Below are 20,143 nucleotides of genomic sequence, written 5' to 3'. Positions count from 1 at the left end.
GATTCAAAATGAATAAACAAAAAAATGAGGAAAAGAAGTTGGAAGAGCAGGAACAGGTAAGAAGCACAACCCAGAGGTGGTGAAACATCCTGCAAAAGTACAAGGAGGCCAATGCCTTTCCAGAAGCTTGGCAGTGGTGCACTTCAGGGGAATGACTAGCCATAGGACACAGAAACAAGCATCATGGAGCCTGTATGAAGGTATCTGGAAAGTTGTTTTTCAAAAAGGAATCTATGGGACGATAAATGAAGAGATAACTGATCCAAATGGAAAGTGAGCTGGCAATAGTACAAACATGAATAAAAGGAAACTCATGAAAGATGAGGAATGGGTGCAATGAAACCCAAATGTAAATTCACCAGAATTAAAATATGTTATCAGCAAAGAATAGAGAGTCTATGCTGCAGAAAATTGAATGTGTGAGGGCAAACTTGAGACAAACTTCCAGAATTTGATGAATTGGGGCAAGGAGGTAAAAAGGATTAAAGAAGAAGAGATAACAGATAAGAGGTTAGAAAACAGATACCAAACACTTCAGAGGAAGATAATGAAGACGTCGGGTGGCATCACTGATCCTTTATAATTGAGACATGTTTCAAGGGAATAGAATGTCCATAATTCAAAATCAATTAAAAGGAACTAAACCACACACACAAGAAAAAAGAAAGAAGGCAGGAAAAAGGAAATATTTTTGATGTAGTAGAAAAATAATCTTTGTGTTAGGGAACAAAGAGAAACTACTACAACTATGAAGGTCGAACAGACAGGGTGCGGCCAGGTGCAGTGGCTCACGCCTGTAATCCCAGCACTTTGGGAGGCTGAAGTGGGTGGATCACTTGAGGTCAGGAGTTCAAAACCAGCCTGGCCAACATGGTGAAAACCCGTCTCTACTAAAAATATAAAAATTAGCCAGACATGATGGCAGGCACTTGTAATCCCAGCTACTCAAGAGGCTAAGGCAAGAGAATCCCTTGTACCCAGGAGGTGGAGGTTGCAGTGAGCTGAGGCTGCCCCACTGCACTCCAGTCTAGGGGACGGAGAGATACACCCATCCCCCCCTCCAAAAAAAAGAAAGAAAAGAAAAAGAAAAAGAAAAAACAGGGTACATAGAAAGAAAGAAAAATTAGGCTGGCTACCATAAGATTACACACCAGAATAAATTTGGACACGTCTACACTGTTTTAATGTGTTACCCATAAAATCTCTAGGCAGGGAATGTAGAATTCCTAGGCAAAGGGAAGAGAAAGATATTCACATATGTATTAATATGCAAAAAACTCCATTGATTTACATTTTAAAAAAGAAAAACTATTTTTAAGGTGTTCTCTGAAAAATGTAAGATGAATCAACATTGAGAAAAAAGAATGAGGACATGATTGCATAGAATGGGTAGAGATGAGCAATGCAAGTAATTAAACACAAAGTTGAATTTTAAAATGATCTGAACATGATTATAAGACAATTTAAATGCCATAGGTAATTCTTATTTGGGAAAATTAACATTGGAAAAATTATATTTTTGTTTCAAATAAATAGAACACAGATGATTTTATAAGCAGTATGTACATGCTCAAGGTGCAGATGTATCCTAGGACATTTAAAGTGCTCCAGGTCATAGAACAATAGAGACCAAGTACAGACTTCACTCATTCACAAATATAGGCACAAAGCTCCTGAGTTCACAGTACGTAACATCACTGTCTACATTAAAATAATATTTTAGATCACAGCCAAATACATTTTCCTTAGAAATGTAAAGTAGCTGAATATTAGAAAATCTATAAGATTTTATTAATTCAAGTAAATAGTTATTTTTCTAGATACTAAGGAAGTTTTTGATAAAAGTAATCATCCAGTCTGGACTTTGTTAAATTAATAAGCTAAGAAAAAATAGTAATAATGAAGAAGATATCAACTATTAATATCAGACCAAGAGCCATTTCACTTAATTCTTAAGTGCTTAGAGTCATTCTCATTTTGAAGTTAGGTTTATGGTGAGGATGCTCATAAAATCCTCAGCCTTAAACACTGGTCTCAAAACTCTAGCCAAGATCATAAGATAAGAAAAAGAAGTAAGCAAAGCTGATGGTCAAAATTTATAAATGATACTGTTTTCTATCCAGACAAACAGAAAAATCCATGGAAATACTTTTAGGTATAACTAGAGAGTTCATTGAAGTTGCAAATAAATATATAAATAACCCAGAAATTTCCTATATAACTAAAACAAGCACTTAGAAGCAATGTAGTGAAAAATACACTTTTTAGATTAACAAAACTTTTTTAAATATTGAAATGAAAAGTTTTTGATGATATATTCAGGAACTACATGAAAAGGATACAAAAAGAATCCCTACAATACTTTACTGATGAACATCAAAGCAGATCTGAATAAGTGAATAAAAATATCAGATTTTATAAAAGTAACATAGACAAGCAGTCCATAAACCAAAAATATCTGTAATTTTAATATTGCCTGAGTTAAAATCCCAGTGGCAGCTAACAACTCATTATAGAGTGCATCCGTGAAAATAAAGAAGGGAATGTAGCAAAACACATTTTTAAACAAATACTAATGAGGTGGTGTTTGCAACATCATACATTTAGATTACAAAGCTACAGTATTAAAAACTATGTGCTCTTGGCAGACAGACTAATGGAACAGAATATAAATCCAAAAAATATACCCAGGTACATGCATGTGTATATACTATGTAATAAACTGGCATTACTCATCAGTAATAAAAGGTGGATTATTTAAAAATACAAAATGATTCAATAGTAAAAATATAAAAGAAATTATAATATGTAAATATACTCACTATAAAACTATCTGCCTACCTTGGTTCAATAACAGATAAACAGTGGGTGTGAATTTATCTGTTATTAAACTGAGGTAGAGAGGTTTATCCAAGGCAAGAGAAGCAAAGAAAAGAATTGATAAACATAATTACTTGAAAGCAAAAACATTCAATGTCAATAAACCATATAAAAATTGTGAAAGGTAAATGACAATTTGGGGAAAATATTTGCAGCATACAAGACAAACAGAAGTTGAGTACCTTTAACACAAAAATTAAAATTAAATGTAAATATAACTTCTTTAAAAAAAGGAATGGTTAACAGAATAATGCACAAAGACATGATTAGGAAATTTATAAAACAGAATACTCATGATATAGAAGGATTTTTATTTGCATCAGAAAACAGCAAATTCTAAATTAAAACAGCACCCCATTTTCTCCTAAAAATGGCAAAGGTTTTAATATAGAAACAACCAGTGTTTATAAAGCTGCAAAAAGAAGAACTATAGTACATTGTTTTTGACAGTACTGTATGTCTATTTATCTATAGGTAAAAAATATAACCTATGAATAAGTTCAAATAATTTATTGTCAGCATGATGAATGTAGTTAATGACAATATATTATATTCTTGAGAAATGACAGAAGAGTGGATGTTAAATGTTCCCACCACAAAAATGATAACTTTGTGGGGTGATACATAGGTTAATTACTAGAATTAGCCATTCTACAATGTATATGTGCTGCAAGGCATCATATGGTACACAATAAACACATACAATTTTATCTGTCAATTTAAAACAATAAACTAAGTTAAAAACGAGAAAAATAATTTAAGATACTTCACCAAAATGTTGACAGTAGTTATCAGGATGATGAGACAGGGATAGGGGCGTTTTTGTCTGCCTTCCTAATTTCATTTTCTCATTCTAAAGAACGAAATCATACTTTTACAAATGAAAATCAAGCGCTTTTTAAATTATTAAACATTTTTTTCTAAGATCTATGTAGAATTTTTATTCTTTTAGTGTTATCCCGTCAAACAAACCTAGTTTATGTAGATACTAAGGTGAGCCCAGGCTAAAGCAACAGGACTATAATTTCGGAGAACATGAGAGGTATTGAGCCATTGCTGAGGCACAGCTCTGAAGCTCTGAGCTTTAGCTTTCTCTTGTTATTAGTGGAGGGACAAATGGAGGGTGGGGGGCTCAGCTGAGAAGAGCAAGAGGCAATGGAGGGATACAAATCGAGAAGAACAGTGGCTGACTCGGCAAAACTTAAATGACTTTGCAAAAGACCTGTCACAATGGATAAACGGCTCCTCCTGAAGAAGAAGCTTAGCATTCCTGCAGTGCACACACAATTATTTCCAGGGATAAGATTGAGAGGAAGGAGAAAGCAAAAGGAAAGGAAAGATCAAAAGATGCTTTCATGAGTATGCAGACATTTCTGAAATGAGCAACTGAGAAGAAGACGACTGCAAAAGGAAACACATAACAAAGCATGCATGTACTTCATTTTAAGCGTCAGTCACTAGGCAAACATCCGCTATCTCTGCTCTTCTGCTCTTGAAAAATGGTGAGTTGCTCTGTGGATATTGACTACACTCTAATTGTTTTTATGGTAAATGAAGCATGAAACCTATTGTCAGAAAACACGATGTCCACAGCGTGCAGCCACACTTTGTCTTCCTGGCTGATCACTCCCCAGGAGTTAATGCTGTCTGTGTGCCTAGGAGAGGATGCAGTACCACATCCTTGCATTTTTTTTTTTTTTTTTTTTGAGACAGAGTCTCCCTCTGTCACCCAGGCTGGAGTGCAGTGGCACGATCTTGGCTCACTGCAACCTCCACCTCCTGGGTTCAAGACAGGGTTTCGCCATGTTGGTCAGGATGGTCTCGAACTTCTGACCTCGTGATCTGCCCGCCTAGGCCCAAAGTGCTGGAATTACAGGTATGAGCCATGGCACACAGCCATTCTTGTATTTCTTTAGGGCAGATCTTTGGAGAAGAGCCCCCTCACCCACCTTGTTATTCATAATTCCTTCCATGCAACAACAACACAAATCTTCTTGTGGGATGCTGGAAACCCTGTTATATCCAAGGAAGAGGCAGGAGGGGAGGAGGGTGGTAGAGGTCTCCTCTTTAAAACATACACAGATTTGTGTTGACAAACATTGGTTACACTCTTTGTATTACAATAAGAATCCTGACACCAACAAAAGTTCTAGGTTTCACTCTGCTGATTATTACATCTCAGGATTTAACTTTATTCTTCAGAAACTAATCAAATGGTTCTCAAAAAACCTATTGATGGTTTGAAACCAGTAGATTTTATAAATGTTCTCTCTGTCATCTTTTTGTGACCATAAGCTTATCGGCTGGAATATTTTGGGGGTCAAGAAATGCTCAGGGTGATCTCCCTCACAACCATGTAGTTTTCAGGTCCTTTTGGCAAGAATCACAATCTGTGTGGTCAACTGCTTCGTAACGAATAGGAAAATATATTACCATACAAATGTCTGGGTGAAATAGGTAGTTTCCCTCCTGCTGATCTCCACCAAACTCCATGTCTGCCAAACTTAATTCAAATCTATTCAAAGTAGACATATTAATCACATCCTGTTTTCAGGTATCCTGCCCTTAAGGAGCTGCACCAGCCTAGGAAAGGTTAGAGGTCATGGAAGGACCTCTAGCTTCAATCCCCTTGGTCAGGATGCAATTGAAAAACTAATAGTTGTGTGAAATGGTGTGGAAAGGTAGGGGCAAATAATACTATCTCCTTATAATAACCTATATAGCAGCCATTGTATTTGAAGCCTGACATCAAATTCTTTAGACTTGAATTAGAAAAGGCATTTCTTTGATAGATTTCTTTTTGTTCCAGTTTGCAGGCAACTAATCCTCACTGCATTGGATCAAACAGATGGGCACAATCAATTTGACGAAAGCAAGCAATGCCAGTTCTGCTCAATCTTCCCTGAATGAGCAGCAGAGGAGAGAGGGGGAAAAAGGGAAAGAAGGAAAAAAAATCCAGGCATGCCTACACCCAAGATAGCTTAGTAAAGGAAAAGATGAAAAGACAAGTTGAAATATATATGCTGGCAGGTGGAAGTGCTTGCTGTCAGAGGGAGAGTCTGAAAACACCACAATGATACCAAACACACGAAGCCTTCAGACACTGAGGGGTGTTGAAGGGGCCAGGGCAGGCGGAAGCGGTTGTGATGCCAAAAGAAATCAGCAGCAGCAGCTCTATGGAGGAAAGAGCCCTGCACTTAAATTTAAGTTTCTGTAGTCTATGGTCTATAGCCCAGTGTGGTGAGCAAGTTAATTACTGCATTTAGATAATCAAGTCTCAGAAAACCAGAGCCTTCCAAAGCAGTATTAAGGCATACTGCTACATCTTTCTAGGCTTCACTGGCCATTGGGGAAGAAGTCACACTGCAACAGCCGCCCAACAGGAACAGGAGGAAAATTCATGAAAATGAGCTAGAAATAAGATGGTCCCAGGATGAATGGCTTTCTCTCTACCTTTGGATGTGAAGTGCATGACCAGATGCCTCCTCATTTACCAGGAAACACTTTCCCAACAGCTCAATTTTCCCATCCATTCTGACACTCAAAGTGTGGGCAATGACTTAGCTGCCTTTGGCTTCTTGGACTCCCCTCCATCCTCTCTCCTCTCATATGCCCATTATTTCTTCCCCTCTTGCCCCCTGAATTTGTTTTGGTCAAATCTAAAATATTTCTCAACAGGAAAGAGCATCAAAAGGGCTCATTTGGATAACGGTTCTCCTTCCCTTGGCTCATTAACAATCCCCACGATTCTCAGAGATCCAGCCTTTCCCTGCTGTGGCTGGGAGTCTGGTTCTCTGAGCCAATGCGTTAATCATCTTCAAGTGGTTCCCTTCATCTTCCAAGAAGGAACTATGGTGTTTGAGAATGGCAAGAGAGTAAAGCATTTCTTGTCTCCAAGTGCCTAGATATTGCCAATGAGATTGCCATTGTTGTTTTCTGAGTAATGGCTCAAAAATGTTAACTGTATACATATAAACACAGAACTGGAAAATATAAGTGTATGTAGATATCCATGTGTGTCACCAAGCCACATCTTCTTTATCATAAGTAAAATGCATTACCTAGAAATATGTATAAATACATATAGTTTTAGATTTGCATATATGTGTATGAACAGGCAGCATCCTCTTTATCATCAGTAGGAAATGATATGTCCCTGGTTTGGGTCATCCAATAGGGCCTAACTGCACCTACCTTCACTTGGCAGTTCTCCCGTATTTTGTCTGTGTAAAGACCCCTAGGTCCACTCGACTTTCATTACTGAGATATTCAGCAATGGAACCACCAAGGTCCAAATTTCTCTGAGCCCTTGGGAGCATCTTACCGCTGGAGGTGCTGGTCCAGAGCCTCCTCCTCAGCACTCAGCAGGGTTGCAGCTCGAGCCAGGAGCTGATGGCTGCAGCTGGCAGATTTGAGCTCCAGGATGAGGAGGCCCAAGCAGAACATGGCTCCCATCTCCTCCAGTTCTCTGGTACCAAACTGTAGACCCTGCAAGTTAAACAAAGCATTAACCATGACAATGTATAATGGGAGCTGAGTGGAGACACATGAAGATTGGGAAGAAGGACTCCTACACACAGGCCTTTTTCAGACAGTGAGAATTAATTATATTTGTCAGTCGCTGTCCATTGTGTTCTGTTGTGTGCATTGTGGATTGGTGGTGATGTCAACATCCAGGGCTCCCCAGAAATACCCCCATGACAATAATGAGCTGGTAGGGATTATAAAGGGAAGTGGGGTGCATGGAGATCCAGGAGTCTGTCCCCTTCCCACACCATAGTCAAAGCAGCAATGCTTTCATCTGTATTTTTACAACGGTTTTTCACTGCTGAAAAAAAAGTTCATAAACAATCTTACTAAGAGATGCCTTTTCCTTCCTCTGAATTTATCAGCCAATGGAGAAGAGTAGGGGAAATCTTTCATATATAAATACTGAACACTGAAACTTAAAAAAAAAAAAAAAAAAACAGCATTCATTTAGAACCCCCTATTCAGCTGTACTCAGATATCCATGAAAGCAAAATCATGACATGTACTCTATAGTATAATTCATGAAGAAACAGATAATAATAACAATTGACAAAACTTAATTGATCACTTACTGCATGCCAGATAACCTTCTGTGCTTTTTGATTTGCATTAACTCAGTGGATCCTTACCAAAGCCCTATGAGGTAGAGATTGTTCTTTTTTCCATTCCACAGATAAGGAGATGCAGACTTATCAATACAACTAACTTATCCAAGGCCTAGCATCTAGTAAGCACCAGAGGCTAACAAATAAATTCAGGCCTGACTACTCAACATAAAAAGCTGTGTAGCGACTATAAGAGACTCCGTTGTGGTGAGCTAGAAAGTGTGTGGTTTTTGAAGTTAGATCAGACTTAAGTGTGAATCCTAGTTTCACTAGTTTCTAACTGTGGGGGCTTGGGCTCAGTGAATGCTATTTGCCTTGATTTTCTCATCTGTAAAATGGAATCATAATTCTCCCTTTCATACCTAGGCATCTGGTGATAAGGAATATTTCACAGTCACAATATTGATCAAAATTAGCTCAATTTATCTTTCTCTCTTCCTATAAAGATATTTAATACAACAGAATTCAGTGTGGTCCTGAGGCCTTCCTGTTTATAAAGTACATTTGACCTAAATAAAAAGTAATCGATAGTGAATCATTTTTTTGCAAATAGATTTTCACATCCAAATAATAATGATTTATTATGGAGGACAGGAATGGAGCAATAAGAATGCAAAAGGATTGCTCAAAAGCACCCCAAGGAGAAACAAAATTCCAAATTGGGAAATTGTAAACCTCACAAAAGAATTCCTGGCTAAAAGCACTAAAAAGGTAGAAAATCCTCAAATTTATTTCAGCTGTTTGAAAGTTTGATTCGCTGCATGTTTTGACACCTGTTTTCCTAAAGAAAGGAGACATTACTTCGGAGTTAAGGGAAGTCAGTTCCTCCTTAAGCGACAGCAGCCAGAAGGGAAAGACAGATGTTGAACAAGTTGTTTTTTTTCTTAAGTCAATAGAAAAGATCACTTTTTAAAGAGAGAGAAATCTCAGTCTCTTTTCTACAGCTCCAAGGTCTGATTCTTTCCCCACCCCTTTTTCCAGGTTACTTTTATAAAATTCTAGAATGGCTGGCTTGGTTGGAAGAAAGTGAAGGTCACACCCTCCTGCTCAGTCAGTCACCTCACAGATGGCAAAGGAGAGGCGAGGAAGACTCTCCTTTGTGAGAGTAAGACTCTGGCCCTCAGGGGCAGGAGCACTCACAGACACATTTGCAACCCCAGCCTCCAGCAGACACATAACAGGTGCTCTGTAGAGGTTAAAAGAAGGAGTCCTTCGGGAAAATAAACCTCAGAGTGTATGCCATACTGGTAGGTTAGGGAGAGTTCGTCATACCAGACAACTTCTATACAATAACAACTAAAATGATAGTATTTTATAATGTAAAAAAATTTGATGCCCCAGATGATGGCCCACATATTTCAGGTCATGGTTGCCATTGTAACAAGTAGCCCAGAAGACCTTGATTAAAGGAACTTGTACCACTTTATTGGCTGTGGAGACTTGGGCAAGGCCCTTATATTCCATTTTGCACCTCACTATTAATCTCTCTTTACTACTCTATTTTTTTCTTTTTACTCTCACATGGTATAAAACATATTTGAGTATTGTATTTGTTTTTGATTTGTTTTGTTTTAGAGAAAGGGTCTCGCTCTGTCACCCAAGCTGGAGTGCAGTGGCGCTATCACAGCTCACTGCATCCTTGAACTCCTGGGCTAAATATATTTGTTTATGTAGATGACCTCCCCTCACACCCCATCACTGGTGTGGAAGAGAGCTTTTCAAAGGCAAAGACTGAGGAGTATGTTTCTTCCTTTACATCCCTGGCATGGAGCACACACCTGTCAAATGTCATATCCTCAGTATGTGATAAATGGATAAATAACGACTCTAAATGAATGTACGTGGAGAGGCATGGATGGATTTTTATCTCTCAGATGCATATTGTATCTGTCAAGTAGAACTTGACTTCTCTGGGTTTGGGCACGTGAGTGCCTTTAAATCTTGCTCTCCCATTGTCAAATGTTGTGAGCATTAAAAATAAAATTGATTTTATTTTGACTCCAGGAGACTTACTCATATCTCTGGATATAAACTGGGAAACAGGTAAATAAAATTTAGAAATTTTGACCTCCACTTTGGTCAGTTATCATAGGTTCACAGTAGAAAGTTGATGAATAAAACTGGCTCTGGGTATGTTTAAAAGTGAGTATAAATAAAATAGAGATCCAATTCCCTTCTCACCCAGCTCAGATGTCTTAATTAGAAATTTTTTCCACAGATGATAAAACAAAGTCTGACTATAGTGACTTAAACAAGGTTTTATTTTGCACAAAAATAAATTTGAGGGAAAGGTAGAAGGTTCATGGCATATAGGTCCCTATCTTTGCACAGTGTTAGTAAGCAAGGCTAACCAGCACAACCCTCTCTGTGTTTTTTAACAGCTTTTCTTGATAACTCACCACAAAAGAAGAATAGTTATGTCAGATATCTGTAAGACAAACATCAGGTCCAAAAAAGATGTTTAAATAGCACAAATACTGATAATTGGTGTGCAAAAGAGAAAAAACTAAGCAAATGTGGGAAAATGTTCCATTTCATTATTTAAATAAAAATGCCTTCTACACTCTGCAACTGATAGACTATTACATATATAATATCTATACAATATTCTCTTACTATATTATATAAGCTTGCTATATAGTGCGTGTGTGTGTGTGTGTGTGTGTGTGTGTGTCAGAGTTTCGCTCTTGTTGCCCAGGCTGGAGTGCAGTGGCATGATCTCGGCTCACTGCAACCTCTGCCTCCTGGGTTCAAGCAATTCTCCTGCCTCAGCCTCCCGTGTGGCTGTGATTACAGATGCCCGCCACTACGCCCAGCTAATTTTTGTATTTTGAGTAGAGACAGGGTTTCACCATGTTGGCCAGACTGGTCTCAAACTCCTGACCTCAAGTGATCCACCCACCTCAGCCTCCCAAAGTACTGGGATTACAGGCATGAGCCACCGCACCCAGCATATATTTTAAACTTAATAATACTTAGTGCTGACTCTCATGCTGAAACTGGCACATATCAAAATACCTGGTGGAAGTGTAAATTGATTGAGACCTTCAGGGCAGTGGCCCCGTAACATTTGACATGGTAATGTCACTTCAGGGAACCCTTCCTAATAAACTGAACCAAAATAAAAGGGAAGCTATAGGCATAAAAATGTATATTATGACAGTATTATATATAATAATCCAAATTTGAGGGAAATAAAACCATAAGTGTCTAATAGGGGAGTAATGACTAAGGAAATTGTAATGGAATAAATTTGATGGACTATAGGGAAGCTATTAAAATGATAATTATAATAACCATTTAGAATATGTAAAATGCTTATGATTTAAATAAAGTTGAATAAAGTCAAGGTACAAAGCAGGCAGTCATACAATTTTTGCCAAAGGTTTGGCAATGAAAGCAGAGGTGATGATCCTCAGACCCCACTCCCCTCCACCCACACTTTCAGACTTTATTGCTATAGTTTGCCAAGAAAACGTAAACATTTCCAGGAGAAGAGGCTCTATAATATCATCAAGAAAATATCCACATAGTTCAGAAATTTTAAAGAATACTTTAAGAAATTATTGCAACCTGGAAAAAATGTTTTGAAGATTATATATGCATACAAATGAATGATGGAATTCAGGTTAGCAGTTTGTAAAATCTTCTCTTTATCTTGGATTTTCTGAAATAGATTTAAATTTATTTTCATTTCTTTTATTTGGGATTTATTGATAGGATAATTAGTATGTTTCAATAATTCTAGAAAAATGTCATCCATGATCTTTTTGAATATTGCCTCTCCCTTATCTCTGTCAAGGAAATCAAATATAAATTAATATTCAATGTATGTTTTCTATTTTCCCTTTGTCCTCTACATCTTTTAACCTTACTTTCTTATTTTCTATTTCTTTGTTTCACTGTAGTAAATTCTGATTTTTCTCATATTTTTGTTCCATATTAATAATTCTTTCTTCAACTAGATTGAATCTACTTGTAAACTCATTCATCTCAAAACCATTTCTAAAAAACATATAACCATGGTTATTTTATATTACCATAACTGATTATTTCTGCATATGCAGTGTTGATGGGCATCATTCATTAGTTTGATTTTTCTGTTGAGTGTCAATAGTATAGGCCTGTTTTCTCAATTATTTTATAATTTTTAAAATTCTAAACGTATTTTTTTTTAATATTAAAGTCTGTTTTTGTAGATTGGTGTTAGTGCTCTTTTCTTCATCTGGAACTTTTGTTTTTCTCCCCTAAGTACTTGAGGACATTGCCAATCAGAAACCACTACAGACAGCATTTTTGGCTTGAGGCCTGTTGGGCTACAGGGACATGTGAATTATGATTCCAAATCTGCTTGAAGGAGGGCTGTGTTTAGAAATTATGAATGAAGACTTTGCCCGTTTTTACTGCTCTACCCAAAGCCATGGCCAAGAAAGTCAAATACGCCCACATTGTCCCTTTGCAGATTGCAGTTTTACTAATTCATTGACCACAGTTGTCATCTCTGGAGGTCCTGGCTTTGTGTGACGGTCCCAAATCAATCCTCAAACCTTGCATGGGTCTCTGCCTTTGTTACAAAATCCAAGTTATAAGTGAATAAGGTTTAGTATCTGCCCCCAAAGTCTTACAACAACCTCTGGTAATCACTTTTTATAAAACAGAGCATCATTGAACATCCTCTGTAAACATGCACAGAGAAAAGATGTTAAATCTATGAAGAAATATTGCAAATAAAAGGGGTCCACTCTGAAGATACCAAACAAATGTCTTTTTGTGAAATAGATTTACTGCCAGAAATGATAAAAATCTGGGAAATCTCTTGTTTATATTTTCTAAAAGAAACGAGTATATTGCATTGGTGAAAGTACATTAAAAGGCACAAAAAGGAAACAATAAGCAATTAGAAGTGACAGCACTATTGAGATGAAAATTCAATCCCTAAATTGAAGGCCAAAATCATGAGTTAGACTGTTCAATGTAGAAAATAAAATCTATTACAGAGAAGACAACTTCAAGAAGTTTTCCAATATCTCAAAGGTAGATGATATGAATTGGATATTTGACCCTTCCAAATCTCATGTTGAAATATGATCCCCAATGTTGGAGGTGGGGCCTGGTGGGAGGTGTTTGGGTCATGGGGTTGAATCCCTCATGGATGGCTTGGTACCCTCCCCATGGGAACGAGTGAATTTTTAGTTCAGGCAAGAGCTGGTTGTTTTAAGTGCCTGGCACCTGCTCCTCTCTCTCTTGCTCCTGTTCTCACCATGTGACATGCCTGCTCCCCCTTCACATCTGCCATGAGGAAAAGCTCCCTGAGGCCTCACCAGAAGCTGAGCAGATGCTGTGACCATGCTTGTACAGCCTGCAGAACTGTAAGCCAAATAAACCTCTTTTTTAAATAAATTACTCACTCTCAGGTATTCCTTTATAGCAATGCAAAACTGACTAACACAACAGATTAGATAAAAATGATGAGCTAAATATATAAATAGGAATTTTAGAAGAGATTAGGAAAAAGCGATATGCTCCCATTCGGAATTTAAAACTCAGATAGTATGGTAGTCATAGCAGAAGCCAAGAAGAAAGAAAAGGAAGGAAAGGAGGTTGAGGAGAAGGAAGAGAGTACTCACCTACGGTACAAAACATATCTGAGTTTACATATCAAACAGGGTCTCCAAGTATTTGAAATATGATTAAAGAAAAGAAAGAAAAAAGGATCAAGATCCTTATAAATAACTAAAATTAAACAATCTAATATTTATTCATACTACTAATACCTAAGACAGTGGAGCAAGATACATATAATTTTGAAGAGAAAGTATTGTACCTCAAAATGTTATGGGTAGGAGCCTCAGGAAGACAAACCTAGAGAAGGGGAAACATTGAATGCAAACCACATCATAAACAAAAAAAAGTTTCATAATTTGTTTTAAAATATTAACATAATCCTAATACCAAAAACTGATTATTGTATTACTAATATATAAACAGGGCAGCAAGCCAACCTCATAGATAGATACATAGAAAGATATATAGATACATAGATACATAGATATCTCAATTTAAAAAGAGTAATTTATGTTCAGAAATATAATATATAAAAAATATACATGATTTAGAGAGTATTTTTCTAAGAATGGCATGATGATGATGATGGTATCATTAGGAAATCTGCTAGTATAGATGTTAACATACCAAACATATCAAGATAAAGGGCAGAGAACAGAAGAAAATAGCAGGAACTTCTAGATGGATGCATCTATGTCTGAAACAAGTCATCTCATATGAGCCCACCAGGATTCTTTGTAAACCTGAGAAGATAGCCTGGCATGGTGTGTGTAAACACAGGCCCCAAGACCCATATCGCTGGGGTTACAGTCCTCGTGCTTCCACTTCTAACTGCAGGGTCCTGGGGAAGCCCTTTGACTTTTTGGTGCTTCGGTTTTCTCTATATAATGGAAATAATAATTATAATAATCATAATAATATCTAATTCATGGAGTTGCTGAGATAATTCCATGAATTAATATATAAGTTGAGATCAGTAGTTGGCCCATTGCATATTATATAAGTACTTATTCTTATCAATAACAGCAGCAAATGCTTATGTAAAACCAATTGTCAAAATCGTACTTGACATTAACACAGTCCTTGTTAAAACTATCACCAAAACTATGGCCTGCTTTCACTACTGTTATTTACTATATTTGGCAAGACCCACACAATTCAATAAGATAAGAAAAAATGAGTCATACATATTAGAAAAGAAGAATCATATTATCTTTATTTGAAGACTGATTATATCCTAAAACAAACCAAATAAATCAACTGAAAGACAAAATTTATTAGAGATAAGGCCACAGTTGAGTAAATAGGTTACAAATATACAAAAATCCATTTTCTTTGTTTAAACCAGCAAAATAAATTATTAAGTATGATAAAAATTCCATTCACAATAGTCACAGAACTATAAAATACCTGAGAATGAAATTACTAATAAATATCCCAAGAGTTATGTGATAAATCCTAGGACAAAGAGACAGCAAGGAACATCTAAATAAATTCTGGGAAAGCAAGGCCCAGGACCATGCAATATGAATTCTCCCCCTATTAGTCTATCAAAGCATAAGAAATCAGAATGCCACTGGGGATTTTCAGACTTGGAAAACAAATTCCCCTCTGGAAGAATACATGGCAAGAATATCCCAGAATAAAAAGTAAAAACTATTAACGAGGGTTTTCTCTTACAGATAAGAAAAAGCTGTTGTACGCGATGATGATGAAATGTTTTGGTATTGATATAAAACATGGCAGGCAGATCAAAGGAAGAATACAAAAAGCACAAAAATCTTGGGATAAATAAAGGTTTGCAGTTGACAAAGGAGCCCTTCAGGTACCAGGAAAAGGACTACAATAAAGATAAAAACTCAAAAGCAGTTTGTAATATTTGAGCGAAAAATCTTACCCCAAATATAAAAAAATAATTATTTTGATTAAAGAGTTAAATGATCAAAGAATTTAATGATAAAAAGGAATAGAATATATTAATGTTTTGTCATCTCCAAACCAGGAGAAGGTTTTTCAGTGCATATTTTCAAAGGAAGAAATCATAAAGGAAAATATTAATGATTGGATATATAACATTTGAATATATCTAAATAGCCTGAAATACCACAAACTAAACTAAAATGGAAACAACAAAATAAACATAATTCCAATAGAGAAAAAAATGTGAATTTGCTTTGATATAAAATGTAAATTAATGTAACAATAAAATACTATGATTCTCTTCTCGTCTCAGGCTTACCTTCAGCCTCAAATCATAATCATCTGCTGGAAATGGACTAGAAACAGTCACTGTTACATTCTAGCATTGGCAAAAGCACATACCACCGCATTCGTTCCAAGGAAAATTTGGAAGTGTATTTCAAAAGCCTTAATAGTGTTTAAACTCTTGGAGTTAACAGTACAAATTTCAGAAATTAATATTAAGGAAATAATCGCAAAATGAGCAACAGAGAAAATCCAAAATGTGCACCGGTCTATTACTAGTCAGATAAACTTGAGTGAATTCACACTGTGGAAATATTGACATCATAATGTATTTCAAATTGGCAACGTCATAGGGATATAATCATAATGTAAATTACAATTGACTATAGTGTGCTATATTCTTTATTATCCCAATTTTACTTTAAATTTTTAAAATGATATATGGGTACAAAAATGTTAACTGGTTAGAAATGCATGATGAGGTGGCATGATTTAAATATTTTCTTTGTGCATTTTCCTTATTTTTTTTAAATCCACAAATTACGTAATGGCTTTTGCTAGTCATTCTTTCCTTCGGCAATGCATGTAAGCCTGAAAGAAGTATATCTGAATTAAGATGTTATTTTATGTAATATGTGATTTTAAATCTATAAATAAAATTAAATTTAAAATTAACTTTTATAAATCATTAAATTTAAATTTAATATTTTAATTTAAATGCTCAATAACAAAAGGCAAAGGAATAAGCTGGTTAGGCCTATCTAGTTTCTAAGGTTCCTACTTTTTCCTTCCCATGAACTACCTGGTATCACCTAGATTCCCCTTAACTTTTTTGGGGTCATTAGGCTTGTGTCTACTTGGCAGGGGAGGTAAACACCCAATGAAAAGGTCTGGTGAAGAAATAGCAATGAGACATCTATTTCCTTAGCATTGTCCCTCCAAACATTCTCAGAACCTTTACAAAGAGCCAGCATGAGTTGAAAGACAGTGACTTTTGGAGTTTTAAACAGGTTTGGAGAGGCTCTGAACTTGAATTAAGTGTGTATATCCCCTGCCTCGACATGCACCCAACAGAGATGTTAAAACTGAGTCAATCCGGCCATGCAGATCTGTGAACTCTAATAGGTAGCAGAGAAGAAAGCATGAGGACTGGCGGATGGGCTCTGTGGCTTCTCCACTTATCGACCTGATCAAATGGACTCTAATGCTTTCATGCTGAGGACTGGATCAATCACTAAGCATGTTGGTGTCTCTGCCAGATTTCATCTGATGGGCTCCTCCGCACAAAGCCCCCTCTGTGTGTGTCCTTTCAGCCCAGGTTTCCTAATCCATTACTGACAATTGTTTCCTTAGTAACTGCAAAAAAGGCCATATATTCACTGGCATAGCAGGGCTGAAGGTGTGGGCTAGACTTCAAACGTGTCCTTCATTTCTATGCTGGACCTTCCTTTGGGTCTTTTATTGGTGAAATTGTCCCTACACCATGAATGACCAGAGCAGACCACTAGACCCTCTGTGATTACATTTCCATGTCTTTCTTGAGGATGCATATAGAGGGTAAATGTGAATCAGAGACTGTATCATTAGATAGCCTAGAGTCTGATCAAGCCAAACTCTGTTTTTTAGATGCATAAACTGCATTTAAAAAGTTATGTAATTAAGTAGCACTAGAGCCAGAGTGACAGAAATAGTCCCCTGACTCTATTAAATTGTCCATTTCAATAGAGGCTTTACACTTCATGTATTTGTTTACCAAGAGCTTTTGCAGATCTGGAGACCAGCTTTTCTTATAAATTATGTTCCCCCTAAGTTCCAGATTCCCTCTCTCTTTTCTCATGTCTTCACTAAAAAACTCAATATGGCACCAGAGACATGCACAAGCTCAGTATTGTGCAGCAACAGCCTGCCTCCCTCCCATTCACTGTGGTGACCACTGTCCCCTGTACTCATCTTCTTTGGCCCTTTGCTCTCTGAGCTCCACACCCTGGCTTCTGAAACCTACCTGCAGCTACCTTGTGTGGTGACTAGGAGGAGTAATCTCTCTAAACCTGGGTCTCTATGGGTTCTCTCAGACCTAATTTTGCACTTTCCTTCTAAGACCACAGATTGAGGGAAGGAGAAAGGTGCTGCTGTCCCCATGGTTACATACATCATTTTGAGAAACTCAAATGAAAAGGACAACGACCAATTAGAACAGAAGCTGGACACAGCAATGGAGCTGAGTTCTGCTTTGTTTGGCTTTAACCCTTCAGTTTCTGAATCTCAATAAAGTCCTGGGGGATCATGGAAGAAGTGTGGGGAAGAACAGGATAGTGAAGTAGTGGGTAGGGGATTCGCTTGGTGGGTGCGAGCAGGCGCCATTAACCCACAGGTGTGGAAGTCTTGTAATGCACTATCAATTGGTATAGTCACGCCAGTTAAAACCAGTGGAATATCAATCCTAACCTTTACTTAGACCTCCAGGCCCTACAGCAGCTCATTCAAGTCCATCCAGTATTCTTGGAAGATGATGGGGATAAGACACAAATCAAAACTATTTTCAAAACGGTGAAATAATATTAATATGAAGCTGTACCTCCCTAATCTTCCATATGGTGTCTGCCAAGAGAGTGGTCCACTAGGCGTATCTTCACTGGTCATGCTGAATGGCTAGTAGTTTTTGTTGGGTAAGAGGACCATAATAGTCAAGTTCAGGGCTACACAAAGTGTGGTCTGCAGATTAGCATTTGCCTATGAAATAGTTATGAACTTTTATTTGTGATAAAATAAGAAGCCTAAGCCAGAATATAAATCAATCATGTAACTAAGTATCTGTTTTTAGTTCAGCTGATTTTGTCAATGAAGACGGCACTGGGATCGTGAGTACAAGCTCCTTGTATCATTGCAGCAGCCAATGAATCAACAGCTCATAGACCAGATACTTTGAGTAGCACTGCTCCGAAATACACTCCCCAATAAGATCTCTCTAAGTAGCAAAAAGGGAGTATTTTGGTAGTCAGCTCTCCGGGATCTAAATTCCAACTTTCTGTCCAAATGACCACTTTCGAGTTACATAAGCTCTTTAAGCTCAATGTCCTCTTCTTAAAAATGGGAAAATATTATCTACTGCTTGAGTGCTTCTATAAAGATTAAATGAGATATAAAGTGCACATGCCTTGCATGGAGGCACAGAGTAAATGCTCCATAAAAGTGAATTTTTTCAGACACTTTTTCCCTATGCAATATGTAATATTACACACAGAGGCATAGCAGAATCTGCACAGATCACAAATATGTGTGTGTGTGTGCGCACACATTTATATGGATATATAAATGCCACTCATCTTTGCTTAGTTTTGTTTCTGTTTTTTTCAGCTGAAATCTTTATTTTTCTCCAATTTTACCTGGTCATTTGATGTGGATAAAACACAGAAAGGCCAAGTATTCAGAACTGACATTCAAGGGAAGCCAGAGCTTTTATTCCTCTACATAATTGAAGTTGTTGAATGAGGTAAGATAAAAGATTAGTATTCCCATTGTACATAATTTATATGGAAAGTGGAAGTTGAATTGAAGAAAGAAAATTTAGAGCTTAGAGCAGAGAATAGAGAAATTGTCCCCAAAATGATTCATTTGACTAGTCAGATAAATTGGGCAGAACATGAGATGAAGTAATGTGGCATTCTCAGAGCCACGAGAGTAACTTGGTATGGAGCCCTGTACCTGGATGAGATCTTAGCATGGTCACCACGCTTAGAACCATCTCTCAGCTCCCTACCTCCAGTTTCTCTGTTTGCTTGCTGTAGCAAAAAGGCTTTTAACTGGGTTTCACTGACCAATGAGGGTCCATGGATGTCGGTAATTCTCCTATTATTGCATGTACATTTGTGCATGGGTATCTTTTTAAGAGGTGTCCTTGGCTTCATGAAGAATTACAGTGTTCTTATAATTATTTGCTGGAGATAATGATGCTAACCCAGTCTAGTTCTGCTAACTGGACTGGGTGAGCATCATTATCTCCAGTAAACAATTATGAGAGCCCATTGTTCATTCGTTCATTTAATGGCCATTGAATTAGCTCTTACTACGTACATGACTCTGTTTTAGGAGTTGGGAAAAAAAGCATGGTCCCAATTCTTGAGGGTGACGCATGTGCCTGCCTCCAGTCTAACAACTGCCTTTATTTCTACATCTCTAGCACAGTGTTTGGTACAGGGTGTCATTTTAGCGTCCAGGGTGGACATTTAAAGGATCATTGATGGGAATAAGAAATGTCAATCCCCAAGGATCTTATGCCCAAGGATCTTATCCCCAAGGTAAAACATACACTAAAATAGGATTTGCCTTTAATGTCTGAAGCTTCTCTGCGTTAGGACTTT

At 37.1% G+C, this 20,143-nt stretch overlaps 1 protein-coding gene across 5 annotated transcripts in view; it reads right to left on the bottom strand.

Moving 5' to 3' along the window:
* Positions 1-20,143, bottom strand: part of AGBL1 (AGBL carboxypeptidase 1) — an 857,161-nt gene that overhangs the window by 236,013 nt on the left and 601,005 nt on the right. For all 5 annotated transcript variants that reach the window (XR_013395946.1, XM_077940232.1, XM_015142961.3 and 2 more), the window contains one exon: positions 7,205-7,368. Coding sequence is in view for 4 of the 5 variants with exons in the window: in XM_077940232.1 (XP_077796358.1) it covers positions 7,205-7,368 (164 nt within the window). In the remaining variant the exon portion in view is untranslated. The remainder of the gene's footprint in view (positions 1-7,204; positions 7,369-20,143) is intronic.

This window comes from Macaca mulatta, chromosome 7, assembly GCF_049350105.2.
Source record: "Macaca mulatta isolate MMU2019108-1 chromosome 7, T2T-MMU8v2.0, whole genome shotgun sequence".
In the NCBI taxonomy this organism is placed as follows: Eukaryota; Metazoa; Chordata; class Mammalia; order Primates; family Cercopithecidae; genus Macaca; species Macaca mulatta.
This window is presented reverse-complemented; position numbering and strand designations above follow the sequence as displayed.